At 39.5% G+C, this 18,275-nt stretch overlaps 1 protein-coding gene across 1 annotated transcript in view; it reads right to left on the bottom strand.

The window, feature by feature from the left end:
• Nucleotides 1–18,275, bottom strand: part of dctn1b (dynactin 1b) — a 63,173-nt gene that overhangs the window by 30,906 nt on the left and 13,992 nt on the right. The window contains exons 3-4 of the mRNA XM_008300892.1: nt 17,902–17,980; nt 13,356–13,387 (exon numbers count right to left, since the gene is read on the bottom strand). Coding sequence (XP_008299114.1) covers nt 13,356–13,387; nt 17,902–17,980 — 111 coding nt within the window. The remainder of the gene's footprint in view (nt 1–13,355; nt 13,388–17,901; nt 17,981–18,275) is intronic.

Below are 18,275 nucleotides of genomic sequence, written 5' to 3'. Positions count from 1 at the left end.
GCTAGCAGCTACTCGTTAACTTGGGTTGTTTACTTTCTGCAAAAACTAACAAGCTGTTTGTTAGTTGACTTGTACTCTACTTATTAATGTTTTGACCCAATGACGTCATCTTCTATTGCATTGTGTCTTTTCCTTATTTTAACGTGTTTTTATTTAGAAATTTAATTGAACTTATGAGTTGCTATTAATAATTGTGCAGCAACTTGGTTTTAAATGTGCATCATTAAATAAACGTGCATTTCCAATGAACCTCCATGATGAATTCAGACCTCAAGTACATAACAGAACTCAAATAAAACGAAATAAAAGCAAAGGAATTATTGTGGTGGAGATAAAACAGAATTGCAAACACCAATGGGAACTTTTAAACCTGTTGAACCCGAAATTAAGTGACATGAGGAGCTCCAGATGCATCAGGTGGAAAAAATAAACAACCGTGTGTGGGTTTGATGTGAACAATGTGGAAAGAGATCTGCGCTTTAACCCAAAATGTTATTCCTGTTAATGAAAGTAAAGTTACGATGAGGTAAAAGTGACAATCACACTCATGAGTAATGCAAACTGACGCCCCGAGGAGGTTGAAAACTGGGCTCACCTTGGGCCTTCTGGCCGTGGTCTGAGGAGGGAGGCAGAGGGAGGACAGAAAGAGGAGGAAGAGGTCAAAGGGCAGCAGGAGAGTCGAGGAGGGAGGGAAACAAACAGCCAGGGTTAGTGATTCAAGGCATATGAAACGGGGAAAAAAATCACAGACAAAAAGGACGCAACGGGTGGATGGAGCTGCCTGTAAACTACCGTCCGTCATTTAGCGGCTACACGCTCCTCCGTCCCTCTAATGATGTCTTTTGTCCTCGCTGCTCTCCAGGGCCTCATCGCTTCCTCCCACGTGACCCAGAACCTCGCTAACAACACCGACACTGTGGCTGCTGCGACCTCACTGACCGCTTTGTGTCCCGACCCGCTTCGTCGGAGCCCGGTTCTGTGGCACCACGTTCACAGAGGAGCCTGTCATCCTGCTAGACCGGAATCTGTCTGCTGTTTTAAATCCAGTTCCTCATATGTGACAACAAAGTGCCTTCAAAAAGTGGACATGAACGTATTATTTCCACATAGCTAGCTGCTGTCTTATAGCTTTTATAGTTTCTCAATGTACCTTCAAGCTTAAGAGACAAACTCACTGTGGAGCTGCACAACAACCATGTAATCTACATTTTCTTCCCCAAGTTGGTGCAAATGCATAATTAATTACCAAACATCACACTCAATAAATGTTACACATAATGACGTGTTTGCATTTCAAAGTCTATTTTTGACCTTTAAGCTTATATTTGGGCTGCAACTATTTTTACAGGTAGCTTTCCAGTTATTTTGAAGTTATTTTAATTGTATTTATGCACTTGTTTCACCTTTTTTTCTGTTGAACAGTCCAAAATCTAAACAAGTTTTACTTAAAATTACATAAAAACAAGGAAAACTGCCAGTATTTTACAAAAAATTAGGACAATTGCCATTACATTACATCTTAATAGAGTTCTGTTTATTTCCTAGAAAGTGTCCTGGAAAGAATTCTGCAATTTACTAGAAATTCAAGGAAAACAAACTGCTTTACTTACACCTGTAAATATTTACTCATCATTCCCTTTATAACCAGATTGATCGTAGACATAATGAGCGTCTTTTTATGGCCAGGATGAGACTAAACAATAAACATAAACTACACACTGCTTTCCAGGAATCAGTGTAGGATGTATCCAGGAAACTCTTTCAGGAACAATAACCTAAATATTACTAAATCCTACACGCTGGAGAAACTCCACCTGCTGGGGAGGATCATGTGATATCATCAAAAGCACAAATGCATATTGTTGCACTTCCATATTTAAGTAGGCGTATGATGATTTCACTGCTCAGGATGGTAAACAAACTGGACAGATTGTTAAACTCAGACACTTTGATGCTTTCTGCCACATTTCTGCAAAAACGATCCTCCTCCTGCACGCCGACTCCCTCCTTTCCTTCCCCGAATGCCTGCCTGGGCTTGGGCACGGCCGTCGCTTTGGCCAGTTATCGCCGCTCTTTATTGGATTAGAGTCGGGCCATTCAGCAGAAATTACCCCGAGCTAAACAGCTGTACCGAGTCAGAGCTGACAGCCCTCTGAAGCCACAGTGTCGTGCCGTAGAACACCAGAACAAGCTGTACTGACACCACAGTTAAATGGACTGATTCTGCACGATGAGGCGACACATGATGAACTGAGCATTACAATAATTCTGCAAATAAAAGAAGCCATAACTACACAGCACTTCCACGCTGGGAATATCAAACATTACTGGAGAGAGGCGGAAGGAGGGGAGGGGGAGGAAGAAAAAAAAAAAAAAAAAAGGGCGATTCCCAACAAAACAAAATGAAACTTCTAAGCGTGACCTCTGCCGGCAACAAAAACCAAACAAATGACAACAGCAACATCCCAACAAGATAATGAGGATCGTATGGAGTTTCTGTACCTTCCGGGGTGCAGGAGTCTGTCTCATCATATTTGCAAAAGGGGGGAAGAAGACAACACACAACACAGTCACCACACACACACACACACAGACAGAGGAGGGCGACACAACGAGATCCACACAACGAACACGGGAGCTGAGCTGCAGCCCAACAGTCAGACAGGCAGGCAGCGGTTCGGGCCGGGAAGCTGCAGTGGTGCAAATGGCCGCGGCGATTTATTCCCAGAATCCCCTCCCTCGTCCTCCCTCGTCCTCCCGCTGTCGTCCTCCTGTATGTCCTCTTTCTCAGCTCCTCTCATAATCCATTCGCCCCTTTTCGCTGCCTCCCTTTTCGCTGCCTTCGATTAGGACTCTGACATCCTGCCGCCGACCTGCTACACTGGAGACGCCTCTCCTCCCTCCTCTCCCCTCCTCTCCTCCTCCCCTCTCCTCGCTCTGCTTATTGTGATTTGTCAGCCCAGCCAATGCCCTGCTCCTGCATTACATCACTGAATAACCCTCCTCCTCCTCCTCCTCCTCCTCCTCACCCGCTCACCGCCACAGACAGAGGAGGGGGGGGGGAGGAGGGGTGAGGCAGTGATTGTGGACCGACGGGGAGGATGTGAGACAGACGGAGGAGGAGCCGCGGACGGAGGTGAGAGGCGAAAACCAGCGGCGACGCTGATGCGAGCCTCTCCTGTCGCCTAGCAACCAGGCGTCTCCTCCAACGGGCTCATTAATGTGAAGACTGATGAAAACAAAGAGGGGACCCTGCACCTGATCCGGCTCATTAAGTAGTTAAACATAATGACGTTCTTAGCTGTTCAAAACTGCACCGTTAAAAAGACAACTGGGGAAATCTGGCAGCACAGGTGTCAGAGGAAATATGTAGAAAATGGTAGAATGCTAGAAAGTTTTAAAAAATGTTTTAAAAAAAAAAAAAAACAGCGAAAATAATTCACTAAATATTTTGCATTTTTGTTATTTTATGTTCACAGATTATGAAAGAACTTGTAGAAATTGTGAAAGAATTTGCTGACTTACAAATTTTTGATGTGGACTTTATTTGCAGTTTGTAAATGTTGTAAAAGAACAAATTAAAACAAAATTATCATTTGTAAAAAATACAGATTTCGACGTGGACAATTTTGTTTACGATTTTGGCCTTCTTAGAATTAACATGTAAATGAATGCCCCTTTTCTGGTATTTTACTAGTCTATAATTCTGCTCCAGTAAATATTTAAAAATAATAAAGTTGTTCAGGGTTGTTTTTTATTGTTTAAAACTACACTGCATAAAAAAATTCTGCCAAAAAAAAGCTGTGAAAACCCTTTAGCAAGAGAGCCAGAAATGTAAATACAAAAAATAAAATGCTGTGACGTTCAAAAACAGTAAAAACTGGGATAATTTAAAATATTAATACAGATTTTTGATGTGGACATAATTTGCAGTCATGTGATTTTTATTAGTTTACAATTCTGTAATTGAACAAAAACAGTAAAAATCTCTTAAATAACAGCAATAAATTATGTTCTTTGTCTGTTCTAGTGCACTGTTCTTCATTTAAGCTGAGCAGTTTTGTTCCGTCGACAGATCCGACTAGAAAAGACCAAACTCGACAGTGTTTGTGGCTCTCGGCCCTGAAGTGTCGGTCAGATGGCGAAGCAGCTTCTGAAACCCCGACGCTCACTTCACTGTGTCAGTAGAGAATAGCACGAATTCTTCACTCAGCTTTTTCTATTTCTGCCACATTTTACTTTGAGCACTGCAGCACAAAGCAAAGCCTTTCAGGAATTACTGTTTAAGTGTGCAGAGTTATTTCATATTTCCACATCCTCTCTGTGTCAGCAGGCTGTTCATCTCGCCTTTAGTGCTGCCGTTCACAAAAGCTGCAAACACTTACGCCTCACTTTGTCTTGCGGAGGTTGTAAATCTTTAAAAATGGGTCACAAACATAAACTTTTATTTTTACAAAATGGCTAGACTTTTCTAAAACATCAGGTTAAAATAGTCTATTCCAACAAACACACTGTAAACAAAAAAATCCAGTAACAAAAAAATGTCAAAAACTAATATTAATTTCAAAAACTGTAAAAGGAATTGGGAAATAACAGTAAATATTTGTGAAATCGTGATATTTTTAGCTGATTTAAATATAAACGCTGATATCTGATGTGGCTGTTATTTACAGTTTTTGCCTGTTTGTTTTGATTTTACAGTTAAAATGTAAATTTGTTCAATACAATGAATAATACGGAGCATGAAGGGATATAAATTTGTGCATATGACAGACTCTAAGGATTATTCTGCTGATGTTCTCAATTCATTGATTACTTGTTCGGTCTATCAAACATTAAACAAAAAAAAAGTCCATCAAAATATCCCAGAGCCCAAGGTGACTGATGTTTTTGCCTGATCTGAAGTCCAAAACTCCAAAACATTCAACTTTTTAAAATGCAAAACCAAGAAAAGCTGCAAATATTCATATTTGAGTACCTGGAACAATCACAATTTGTAAATTTTTGCTTTGTAAAATGGAAATTCAGAGGTCTCTAATGTAAAACGTCAACTAATTTCTGTTGTTTTACAGAAAATTCCTTCATATTGCTCCCAGCTAAAGGTTGTATTGGTTCCAAAGCATTAAAACATCAAGCATCATGACAGTCAAGTCAGTTAAAACTTGAGCTTTAGAGGTGACATTTCTTGCAGAAAGCTGAGTTTGTAGTGTTAAAAAGTGATTTAATAGGTCAATTCACTCCTAAAAAGAGGCGTTTGAGCAGCTATCGTAACATCTTCCTCAGCTCCACTAATCTCTTTCTCTGCACCAACAGCTCAGCAGGAAGAGAGAGGGAAGTAAGAGGATTAATTCAATGGGGATACTCTGATTAGCTGTGAGCTGTAAACCCGAAATACTGTCACGACACGGACACAAACGCAGGCAGAAGTCACACGAGAGGAGAGTAAACGATCGTGAACGGGCGGCGTGTAGTTCCCGTATCATGAGAGTGTTATGAAGCTGACAATGGGACAGAAAAGCATTTATTCTGAGGGAAATTTGAGGCAACAGGCGGCTGAAGCAGAAAGAAAAACAGTTTATGTATCCATTACAGAGCAGCTGAGGGGAATCTGTCCTGATGAAATATTAAACATCTTTCTGTGTAATCGCTCACTTTCTCGGCCTGAGTGCTGCTCTGAGAGGCGGCGGGGTGGAGGTGTATCCGGTTTCTGCCCTCCCAGCAGACACAGGGAGGATCGCTGCCCCCGAGGTCACTGCCTGGCAACTTCGACAGGACGCGAACGGATGAAATTACTGTCCAGGAAGCATTAGCAGTGCACAACCCGACACGTTCGGCTCGGCCTGGCTGTGCAAAACGGCACAATGTGAGAAAGACGTGATGCTCAGGGGTCAAACGTCGTAGTAAGAAGTTTATAAAAGACATATTACTTTAATTTTCTGCACTTGAGGACAGCCTTACCCTCCTATTTCTTAACTTCTTAATAATAACCGTTAGAGATGACCTGTTCTATGTTTTGTTTTTGCTCCTGATCCAATCCAGTCAGTTAATACTTTCTATTTGCCGATACTATTTTCCTAGATTATACAAACTTCAAGTATTGCGCATCAGCTGTGCTACCTGGTTGAGCCCCCAGGGGGAGCCTCTTACTGTTTAATACTGTAACAACCAGAGGGGGCGATCAGTCGTGTTAGCTAATAAAGGAGCACCGTGACAAAGACTTGCATAAGGCTTGCTGACCTACAGCCAGAGAATTATTGGTGAATGATGCAGGGATACATTTGGGCAATGTTATCGTGGCTTTTTTTACAACTTGTTACAACAGGGGCAAACAAAGAATAAGGCATAGGTTTGTGCCACTATCGGTCTCGTAAAAGTTCCCGTGATTGGGCTCAGGGCATCCCTAAAGGTTGTCTTTCGGCTGCAGGAATTCAGGGAAGGCATGAGGTGGTGTGAACGTTTACAGCAACCGTCCTATGTTTTCAATTAACACTTAGGCCAGGGGTGTCCAATCCTGGTCCTCGAGGGCCACAGTCCTGCATGTTTTAGATCAGGGGTGTCCAATCCTGGTCCTCGAGGGCCACAGTCCTGCATGTTTTAGATGTTTCCCTCTTCCAACACACCTGATTCAAATGATCAGCTCAACATCAAGCTCTGCAGAAGCCTGATACCGATTCTGATCATTTGAATCAGGTGTGTTGGAAGAGGGAAACATCTAAAACATGCAGGACTGTGGCCCTCGAGGACCAGGATTGGACACCCCTGATCTAAAACATGCAGGACTGTGGCCCTCGAGGACCAGGATTGGACACCCCTGACTTAGGCCTACTTATCTCCTCAATTTTCTTCTATTCCTTCAAACTTTGCACAATAAACTGTATCCAAAAATTGGACATACCCACAGAGACATTACTCTGTCACAACACAATTATAAATCTAACTGAAAAATCCAGGAAACGAACACATGCAACCTAAAACACACTCCGTTTTATTGTCTATTTTCCTCAAAACAGGACCATAATTTACAAAATGAATATCCTGCCGTACTAAAGGAGATCTGAAACTAGCGACAGAGACCAAAAGCTCATCAGGAAAATGGTCACTGAGGGAGCAGATTAAGTAAGAAGTAAGAGGATTTTCTCACAGACTTCTACACAATCAGACTTATTTTTGCTGCCGGAGGAGTCGCCCCCTGCTGGCTGTTGGACAGAATGCAGGTTTAAGTAACTTCACTTTTCAGACCAAGAGGTTAATGTGAAAAAACTGCTTCCTAAACGCGTTTATAATTGATTGAACTTCATTGGAAGTGAAGGAAATTTTTGCTATAAATACTATAGAGGCATACTGTATGTTTTTTGTAGCTGAAAAATAAGAATCCTAAATTTTAAATACATAAATAAGTATAAACGTAAATAAAACTTAGAATTATTGCCTGTGCTATAAAAAGTATATATAGAATACACATATAAATACACATGCACATATACACATATATATTCTATGTGTACATGAATGAGAATGTTACTGATTTATTTAATTAGTTCACATTGTACTGGATCTTTTACATGATTTATTCTTATTTATTCTTCATATATATTTATTGAGATCTGAACACTACTTCTGCTCTCTCGAGGTTTATAGGCAGAACATAAAGGCTAAATTGCAAAGGAAGCTAGATTTCACTTCAGGCTGAACTATTCAGAGTAGAGAACTGCTCAAGTTTCCTATTATGGATTGTAAATGGGATGCACGCATCACCTATTTCCACATTTGAGAGCTCAGTTATATCCAGACTCTGAACATCTAAGCCTCCCGGTTCAAAGTTCCCTGCCGAGGAGGAGACGCAGCGCCGAGAAGACGATAAAGCAGAGGCGAGCTGACAGGAAATCTTTACTCTGCAGGTCTCTGCAGGCGGGAGGGCGGTTGATTTCACCTCGGTCACAGTCTGACATTTTCTAGACAGAGCGGCAGGGAAACGCCTGCATGTATGAGTCAGCGGAGGAGGTTCGTTAAAGAGCACCGGACTGCCAGCGAGGATCTCATGATGAACCACCGGGTGGTGCAGCTCTGAACATGTAAAGACATTAGGTTTTCATGGTGTCAGACTATAAAGCTGTGCAATAGATTAGCATCTGTTGTATAATAGACGACCCTAAGCATACAGAGTGTTAGAGAACTATCTATAAATAATGTAGATAAATGCTCAGAAAAACTGTGGCAAGTTCTCCCAGGCGTTTAGAACAACCTTGGAGAATTAGAGCTGCTTTAAATGCAAAGGCTGGTCACACCAAATATTGATTTAATTCAGGTTTTTTTCCTTTCCTCCGCACAAACTTATTTTAAACCAATTTTAAACTGCATTAGCATCAAAAAGAAGTGATTCAGAAAGACTGTAAAGTTTGGTTACATTCTGGACACGTCAGCTAAACAAACTCCAGCTGCAACAACGAGGACAACGAAGGTTAGAAATCTAAATATTAACGACAATAATAGGTTGCCAGATCTGTTAAATAAGATAAAAATCAGTGTTCATTAATCCTTAAGTGGGTAAACGTGCTGTCCAGTAAAGGGGATAATCCAAAAATATAGGAACTTGAGTAGAAAAATAAAAGTAAACAAGAAATACACATAAGTACTGGTGATATTGTACAGATTCTTCCATGTGTAGAAATTTAGATATTGCCAAGATTCCTCTGGATCTGTAATGTACACATAGATCTGAATGTGCCCCTGGAAACCCATCACACCTTCAGACGCTCTACGTCCACGTTATCTGGAGTCTGCAGCTAGAAATTCTGTGATTCTCTCCAAAAGCTGCAACATCAGTTCCTGTCTACACACTTGAAGATAACTGGTTATTCAGTCTATAATCATCTGGAGCCTTCTGCTCGATCGTCTCCGATTTGCTTGAAACACTTTTATCATAAACTATAAATATTTAAAATGGTGTCTGTGAAATTTCAGATGGATATATCGAGGACTTTCTAAAGCCAGAAATGTTCACTGTTGTTTCTCATCATGCCAGTGAATCAGAATCTGCACTCATGGACACGTACATCAAATTATCTCTGATTATGAGCTAATTTTTTTATTATTTACATTGAAGCTGTCATAAAAAGTCCCATCTTTGAGCACACATAGACAGAAAAATTAAGTTATTTAGACCATCAGCTAGGGATGCATGATACATCGGTGACCACATCGGTATCGGCCGATATTAGTGTGTTATCCCATGTACCGGTATCGGTCCGATGAACAAATTTAGCCGATGATTGTCTAACATCAGCGCCTTCGTCTCAACATTTGATATTGCTGCTATTTCACAAATGTTTTTACTTGAATAGTCCTGGACTTGAACATTAAATATGTTTTACTTTTGTTATGTACTAAAGACAAGCTAAAGACTATGTGGTCTAATTTGGGCTTCTTTTGAATAGTTTTCCTATTTTCACAGCACTTCCTTATACTCATTTTTCAGTGTGAACAAAAATTGAACATAGACATCAGTAATATCGGTTATCGGCGATATCAGAAATCTTGATATCGGTATCGGCCAGAAATTTTAATATCGTGCATCTCTACTATCAACAAATACTTTTATTTTTGCGGTACAATACTTACCTGCTCAATCAGTGATAACTGTTCAAACATTTTATTTTTGTATATTTTACAATAAAAAGTATTCTATATGTTTTGTTTAGTATTACTGTGACATGCAGCTGCGTACAATTCAGAAAGTATCACTAGCTGACTTGTGCATTGTCAGTATTTATGTTAATGTGCTCATCTTTTTTATACCTCAACTCACTAATAATCAGAGATTACAAAATCTACTTGTCCGATATTACAGATTCTGAATCAATGCCAGAAATAAAAGTGAAGATTTCAGGCTTTTATCTTTAATAGTTCCTGAGATATTGTCAAACAGACTCGAACTTAAAAGCCCAAGAAAATGTGCTGAAAGTGGGTGGACGGGCAATTTAAAAAAAAAAGATTCTCTAAAAGTATTTAATGTATGAAGTTAAAATTTTACGACTATCTTTAGAAATCTTCCTATTTTACATTTTCAAAATTTCAAGCAAACCACAGACGGTCGAGCAGAAACTGTTATAAATATTTGATGATAGAAAATCGACTAACTTCTAAAACTAGAGTTTCCCCAGTAGAGCTTCGGTGTTAAATACCAGCACAATACGCTCAGCGACTGAGATGGTGAAGCCTGTTTTTCCACTTGAACATGCATAAATATGCACAGAGAGCAGACGGACCAAACACGCCACGTGACACAACTCGACCAATGCACACAGACCAGAGCGGTGAGGTGACGATGGAGCTTCCATTCAGCTTCCATTCACACAAACACGGGAGGCCTCGGCACAAAAGACCAGCAGCGGCGGCGGCGGCAGGGTGGCGGGCTGCGAGGGATCATGGGTAAATGAGGATGTGAGGCCCTGTTGCCATGCAGCAGCGAGGCCATTCGCAGCCACGGTTACCACGGTTACCACGTTTCAATCATCATAACATTAACCACTGTACCGAGGTCAGAGAAACATGCAGCACCTTTTTGGGTTTCACTCCTCGCTGCGTGATCGGAGAGAAGGAGGGAAGGAAGGAAGGGAGGGTGAAGGTTAAAGAGATTTGGCATGCTGGAGGTGTTGGGGGGGTTTGGTGCTCTGAAAGGTGGAGCCAATATGTTCACTTTCACACACTCATGTCTTCGTTTGGTTGTGTTTCTAACAACCCGCACATATTTTTTTTTTAAAAAACAAAAACCTCTGAAAATGTGTGAATTCTGTGTGAATAAAACAAGTTCTTGTTATCGTTGTCTTTATATTAATAAAACACACATTCGAAATCATTACAATTTTCAAATAACGTCTAAAAAAATTCAGTAAAATGACAATTTGTTCTTTGTTTTTTTGTACAAAACTAAAACATTAACTATGATCACCTCTGCTCAGTGACTAGTTCTGTCACAAAGCAAGCTACCTGCACTCTTCTTATGCTTTTAATAGTGTTTTACGACTGCAAGTGATCACGTCATTACTTTTGAGAATTAAAGCCTGTCTTTTAATAGTATTATCTTTACATAAATATAACACATTCTGATTCAGTCATTTTTCCAGATATTGCTCAGTGAAAAGTATTTTTTCCACATTTTTACTGTAAATATTTATCTTGTTTTTTCACAGATTAAGCAACAACAAAAACATCAACTCTGATATTTAATAAAAGTGAAGCACTGTATACTTTAAAAAAAAAAAAAAAAACTTTGTATATTGTTTTATAACTGCAAGTGATCTGGTCGAATTCCTTCTAAATGCAGACTAATTTGGCAGTAAATTCTAATTAATTTGGCTCTTTAGCTTTTCTTTTCAGCAGCAGCACATTAAAAAGAAGTCCAGATAAGCTAAGCGAGCTCCTAAATGTAAAGAAATCTCTCAGTTTTACATTCACAGAAGCAGTCTGTAGGTTTAAATTTGGTTTTATGAGGGGTGATCAAAAAGTTCTGGGACTGTTCCTGGTGCACAGAGCGCATCATGGCCATGTATGTGCAACATATCTGAGAAAGTCAGCAGCTGGATGATCCAACGTTCATGTGGAGGATCATAACTGTTACCAGCTACCATCAAGAGAAGGAACAAGTTTTTACAGTGAAAGAGTTTCCAAAACCAGACAAGGTGGATCATTTCAGGAGCACCAACAGCATGCTCATCCTTCTCTTGAGGTTGAGGAGCCTGGACTTAATCCCTCAGAGTTGTATTGTAACATACTGAGGCGTCTGAATGAGAACATTCAGAACAAAACACCTGAGCGGTGGCGTGACGCCATGTGGGAGCTGCCATACGCTGTGCAGCCAGTCACAGTGTGGTGGTTATGAAAGGGCTTTTTGGCAGCAACAACACAATCGTCTCTTTCTTTACCGGCCACATTTGGCTCGCTGCCACTTCTTCCTCTTCCCCAAGCTAAAACTCAACTTGAAGGGTCACAGTTGAGGTGATTCAGCGCACATCGCAGATGGCGCTTAATGTGTTTACACAACAAGGACTTCCAGGGAGCGTTAGAAGTGCTGCAGGAGCTCTGGGAGCAGAGCATCGCTGCACAAGGAGCTACTTCAACATGGATGGATGCCAAATTTTAAATCTGGTACATTTTTTATTTTATTTTTTTTACAGGCACAGTCTAGGAGCCTTTTGATCACACCATCAAAAAGGAGCTATTATACTGGATAACCAGGATGTTTATCTGCCCCTTGAAGAAGAGACGCATCATTAATTCTTGCTGTGAGTTTGTCTTTTAAAGATGACATTAATCTCAAGGAAAATGACCACAGCTGTGATAATTCCTATGAAACATTACTTTAGTGGACACGAGCATCAATTCCAGTTAAAAATACGTCTAAAACATAATCACTTGCAAAGTTCTTCTCAATATTTTGGAGCACTGTTGCAGCTATTTTCAGGACATTATGGCCTTTTTACTCCTGTGGAGCTGGTATGAAATATGAAGTATAAATTAAAGCTTTTTCTGTTCATATCATCTCCTGAATTGTGTGCACTTTTAATTTAATATCAGATCAAATATACTATACTGGTCCTCCATACGTGGGTGTAATTGTAGGTAAACAGCTCCCTCTGCTGGTCGTATAAGAAAACTCCTGATTTTAAAAGCTCTAATGTGGACTTTTAGTAAATTTAGAATTATTTAATCGTGTTTAAAATGGGAAATATTTAGCTCAATACAATGAAAACATTCACAAATGCAAAGCAGCATTTGAGCATTTTATAGTCAGTACTTTTTAAATATTTCAGGAGATGAAAGGAAGACATGATCAAGAAAGCATTTACACTAATCCCTAATCCTTTTTCTATGTCTATTTGCACATCCGTATAAAAAGAAGAGCTTTTTGAATAGTTTCTATATTATCTTAAATTATTTAGACGTATTTATATTACATTTGTGTAGTACTTTTTTTAAAGTTTTCACTTCACTAACAAAAATAAATCTTACAACAGATGTGTTTAGTCGTCTAAATGCGATTGAGAAATGTATCTGTCAGTCTATCAATTGCAGTCACTTTACCTCACACACCTGCTACTAACAAAAGCTGTGAAAGCAGCACTTTTTTGTCAGAAATAAATAAAATACTAAGTGTTGAGTCACAGTAAAACAGCAGAGAGTAGCTCATTTTGTTCCTCCAGAAGCCAACGGGACAGAAAAACACAGCATTTAGTTCAGAGTGGGTGTCTGTGCAGGTGTGCATGCATACAGGTGTGAGTGCAGGTGTGTGCTTCCATATCTGCTCCCGGTTTCCTGCAGAGGAACGTTGGGTCACAGAGCAGCTTGATCTGACTCACCAGTTTGGTGGACTTGGGCGTCTCCAGGATCTCTGAGGAAATAAAAAAGAAAAACAAAGGAGGTCAGAGATAAGTTCTCACATCATAATCAGCGTTTAATCCTCTGCAAGGTATAAAGTCCTGCAACACATCCTGGAGCAAACAGGATAAAGTCAACATGATTTATTATCTGTTAAACAAACGGTCAACACTAATACGCCAGCTGTGGGAAACTGCATGAACGAAAACACAAGCAGCTTTTTCAGTTTATTTTATCCATGTATCCATTTTGTCTGTTCAGATGAGGAAAGAGTTGCTTCTATGCTGGTGATTTCAGTCTTTAAAGGCCCCTTTTGCATTCATCTGATGACAAATTAACGTCTAAATAAGCAGCTCGGTCACGTTTACATAAAAGTCTCAACAGCAGTCTGACACTGTAACATCCACGTATCACTAATGCAGCAGCATCAGGGGAAACATGCAGAAATCTCAGAAACAAATGCATCTAAATTTTTATCTCTGGTGCACAAAGAAAACAAAATGTGGAATTAATTACTCAGGATGTGACAAAAGCAGAAGAAGTTGTCTGAAAAATCTTCTTACAAGCAGAGTAACAATCAGACCAGCACTCCATCCTTTTTCATTAAAAAAAATAAATTGCATTCAAAGAAATGAATATCCACCAAATTATTAGAAATACAGCTTGTGACCTCATTAAATTAGAGTTGTATCCCGCTATTTAGTGTTTGTTCCTGTCACGGTTTACATAAGCAGGCAGCAGATTTGCTCTTCCGTATAACAGATGATGAAGTTGATGCAAGAATATATCACTCATGGTCATAATGGTCACAAACAGAGGACGAAAAACTACTCAAACATAAACCAACAAGTAAATAAAGGCAGAAATGTGTAATTAAATGCAAAAATAAAAAACACTTGTTCTTGGTCTCTATATTTCCTTACATTAGTTTTTCTTACTTGTGTCTACATTTTAATATTTTTTCATGCATGTATTTATTTATTTATCCCTTTCTTTAGTTGATTATTTATGTATTTTTGTTTCTGTATGTTAATAAAGGTTTGAGATTTTAATCAGTAGTTAATAGAAGGTAGCTTTTGTCAAGTAGATTTGATCGGATTCGCTTCTTTCTGTCTGGTTCACCAGATTTGATAAAGCACATGCAAGAGTCGATGCAGCAAAATGTCCTCCAGTAAAAATATTATCATTACATATGATAATAAAAGTTATCTGAAATAAGTCAATATTGGGGTCAAGATCCTGTAGTGTCATTTATGGTGTGATTTAACCCAAATCATTAAAACATTAAGGATCAAAGCCCACAAAAGTGACATGAAAATACTACCTTTAATGACTATAATAACTGATTATAATTGGAGAATAACTAAGAGAATAATAAAACCACGACTCTATAGTATTAGATTTATGAGGTCTTTGAGCCTTAGAGGTTCTTTGGACGTAAATCATAACTTCCACTACCGTCCTTCGTTTTCCTTATTATTATTTAAATGCCTGGAAATACTACAAAATGTCAATTTCTGCTTTAACGTAATATTCAAGGCCCCAGCGAGCGGTTTGGAATTAACTGCTCAGTAACCTTGTAGTTATGACAGGATGAAAAACGTGGGACATGTTTGGCTTCTGGCATCGATGCGAAGGAAACTTTAAATCACATCAGGTTGATCCTGGAACAAGACGTGCTGTCATTTAGTTGAATTAATGCGCCGTCATTTGCCAAGTTCTTCCCACTTCTTTTTTAAAAATTTCATCAAGCGAGGCGTCCGTGAGATGGCAGGTGAAATTAATTTTACTACCAACGGCTGGGTTCACCAACATTTTGGTACTTACAAGCCCCTCGAAACAAAAATCATGAAATTTCCCTCGAAACACATACAAGAACACAGAAAGTAAAGCGATTTCAGTGCTTTACTGAGGGTTGCTGTTGAGTAAAGGAGCCTCTACACTGTATATTAGAGATAAGTGGGAGACTGAACTAAAAATACGAATATCTAAAAATGGTTGCTGCTATATAAGCGAGATACAATGAAAATTCAGCAGCTTCTGGCGGTGGAAGGAAAATGTTGTCCGATTTTTCTGACTAAATTTAGAAATTAATCTGGTAAAACGCAGATCACGCTCATGGCTTCTGTGCATATGCTTGAAAATAAGATAATATTGCAATGATATATGTGCAGAGGGAACAGTAAATGGGTGCTAAATTTAGGTGTGTTTGGTAATCTGATGAGAGGAAATGTGTAATTTAAGCACTCTGAGGTACTGGATGGACAAAGCTGAAGAGAAATCTGACCTGGAAAGACTTTTAAAGTGAAAATAAAGCGACTATAAAACCCAAAGAGCGCCAACACACGGGTAGAAGTTTAATTTAATGGCTGAGATATTTAAGTTGCATTAATCAAAGCTTCACACTAACTTTTTACATGCATTGGTACTCCTACAGCTTTTCACGGTAAATATTACATTTTAAGTGTTACCTTTAGATGGAATGATTGCAAACAGGCACAAATAAATGTTTTGCACATTCTGGTGCTTTTCTATTTTTATCTTGTTTATTCTGCTGCTTGTGTTTATTCACTCTGGTCCTGCTCTTAGTCTGGTTACTTTCTTTAAACTGAACTGACTGTGTTTCTATAGCTGCTGATTAGTCATTTTAAATACTAGAGATAAGCCAAACAGAGTTTTGTCGGATCTGTGTGCATATAATAACAACAAACTTCATTCTGGTACTTAAAGCTCTTCTTTAACTGTATTATAAGCAGCATTAAACTCTATTATCATTTCTACCCTCACTGTTATAAGTTTCCCGCTGTGCACAGAGAAGCTTCTAGTCTCCACTCACTACTGCAGCACTGCAACTCAGGCAGATACGTGACCAAAAATTTGATTGAAAAAAAAAAGAATAAAATAACATCAAATTTACCCAACATTAAGTTGTGCACATTAGTGACACATTTTTTTGTTGATGTAATAACAATAATATATAAAGCAAATAATTTAAACAAAAAAAAAAAAGGCTCCATCAAGTGTCAGCATCACCATAAATTGTGAAACTACACCAGAATACTGGAAACCAAAAGCTCACCACAATGGATTGGAGCTTTTTTTGTAAATGTTATCAATTATATCTGTCACTTGTCTGCTGTTAAAAAAGTGTAAACAGTTCTGCAGAAAAGCATTAATGGACTAAATATCTTGCTCGTCTTAATTCTAGTGCACAGCAGTGCTTCAAGGCCGTTTCCTCAGTGTTGTCGCCGCCGCTTTACTTTGAAAGAACATCTTGTTGCCAGGTAACAATCATTCAATCTCACTTTAGTTGCCTTCGAGAAACAATTGTCCAAGAAGATTACTTTAAAAAAAAACAACAACTGCTTAACGTGTCACCACTTAAACTCATTTTCTCTGAGCCAGAAAGTTGTTAAGCTGTTTGACGTAGCATCTGGGAGGCGTAACCATGGAAACAGAGTCCAAATCCAATCCCCAAAGGGGAGTTTTTCATTTTTGGACTCCACTTTGTAGGAATACACCTTGGTTTGAAGGAGACTTGTCAAGTAGTTTCATATAATTTCTTTGGGCATTATGGCTGCATTTGGCCAATAAAGAGACCAGTGTTTAATAAAAAGAAGATGTGCAACAGGTGGCTGGATAAAGTGCCGCTTATAGAGCATCAGCTGATTGATAGCTTTCTGGACCAGCAGTGCACACGGAGGGATTCAAACCCACAACCTTGACAGTTTCAGCTGACTAAAATGAAACCAGACGGCGTCCCTGTAATGAGATATGTCCCGAAGCACATTTATATTTCAGACCTTTAGCTGACACTCAAAACCACAGCGAGCAGGTCGGGTTTTTGCTGCCTTGCTGAAGGGCACGTTTACACCAAAACATGTAGGTCCCATCTCAAAAGAGGCTCCTCAGATGCCAAAAAGACAAAGGTTGTGTATTTTGGGAGACATGAACGGACTAGAAGGCAACAGGCAGTCGATGTTCGGCAAAAGCTCACCCACACATTTGATTTTATTTTCAAAAATAATAATTTAACTCCAAGAAGTTTCTGGACATTTTTTGCGCTTATTACACATTTTCCTCACTTCAAGCTCATTTTTCACTGTAATATAATAAAACTTTACTTCTATGGAAACAGCACAAACATAGCGTTTATGTTATGTTATGTTATGTTATGTTATGTTGTGTTATGTTGTGTTATGTTGTGTTGTGTTGTGTTGTGTTGTGTTGTGACAAAACCGTCGACATGCCAAGGGGCCCCGACTGCATCAGCTGAATCTGTTTTATTAAAATGAAAAACTCCCAAGGATGATTTTTATGCCGTCTGTGTCCTCACTTATGATTTTGTCCTTGGTTCAAACATTGCTGCGTGTTTAATCTTCTGATCACGCGTGTCTCCAAAGGCGCTGAAAGGTCAGGATCGACAAGATTTCACTGTGTTGTGGCTTTTTTCTTTACTGTTGCAGCTCCCGCGGCGCGCTGAAGACGACCTGTAAATGACAACCTTCTGATTGTGTGTGTTCGTACCTCGTTTGGGAACCTTGCCGGTGCCGGGCTCAGGTGTCTCCGGAGACGTCGTGTCGGCTCCATCATCAACCAGCTGGATCTGAAACAGACAACACAGACAGACAGTCGGTCACGGCTTCCAGGACACAACAGGCTTTACTGCCGGCCTGTTTGGTTCGGCAGCAGAAGAAGCAGCACACGTTAAAAAGGGGAGCCACAAAAACAAAATCGGGTTGTTTATTGATGTTCATTCAAACGTAGCACTGCGAAAAACAGTCGTAATTTTCCTCCATCTCCATAGCAACCTGCACCACAGGGACAGTCAGGGTCAGCCAGTGCTTTATCACAAGTGGGAGACATAATGAAGCAGATTAGTAATGCAACACCTAATCGAT

Source organism: Stegastes partitus, unplaced genomic scaffold (genome assembly GCF_000690725.1).
Source record: "Stegastes partitus isolate 25-593 unplaced genomic scaffold, Stegastes_partitus-1.0.2 Scaffold1604, whole genome shotgun sequence".
NCBI lineage: Eukaryota > Metazoa > Chordata > Actinopteri > Pomacentridae > Stegastes > Stegastes partitus.
This window is presented reverse-complemented; position numbering and strand designations above follow the sequence as displayed.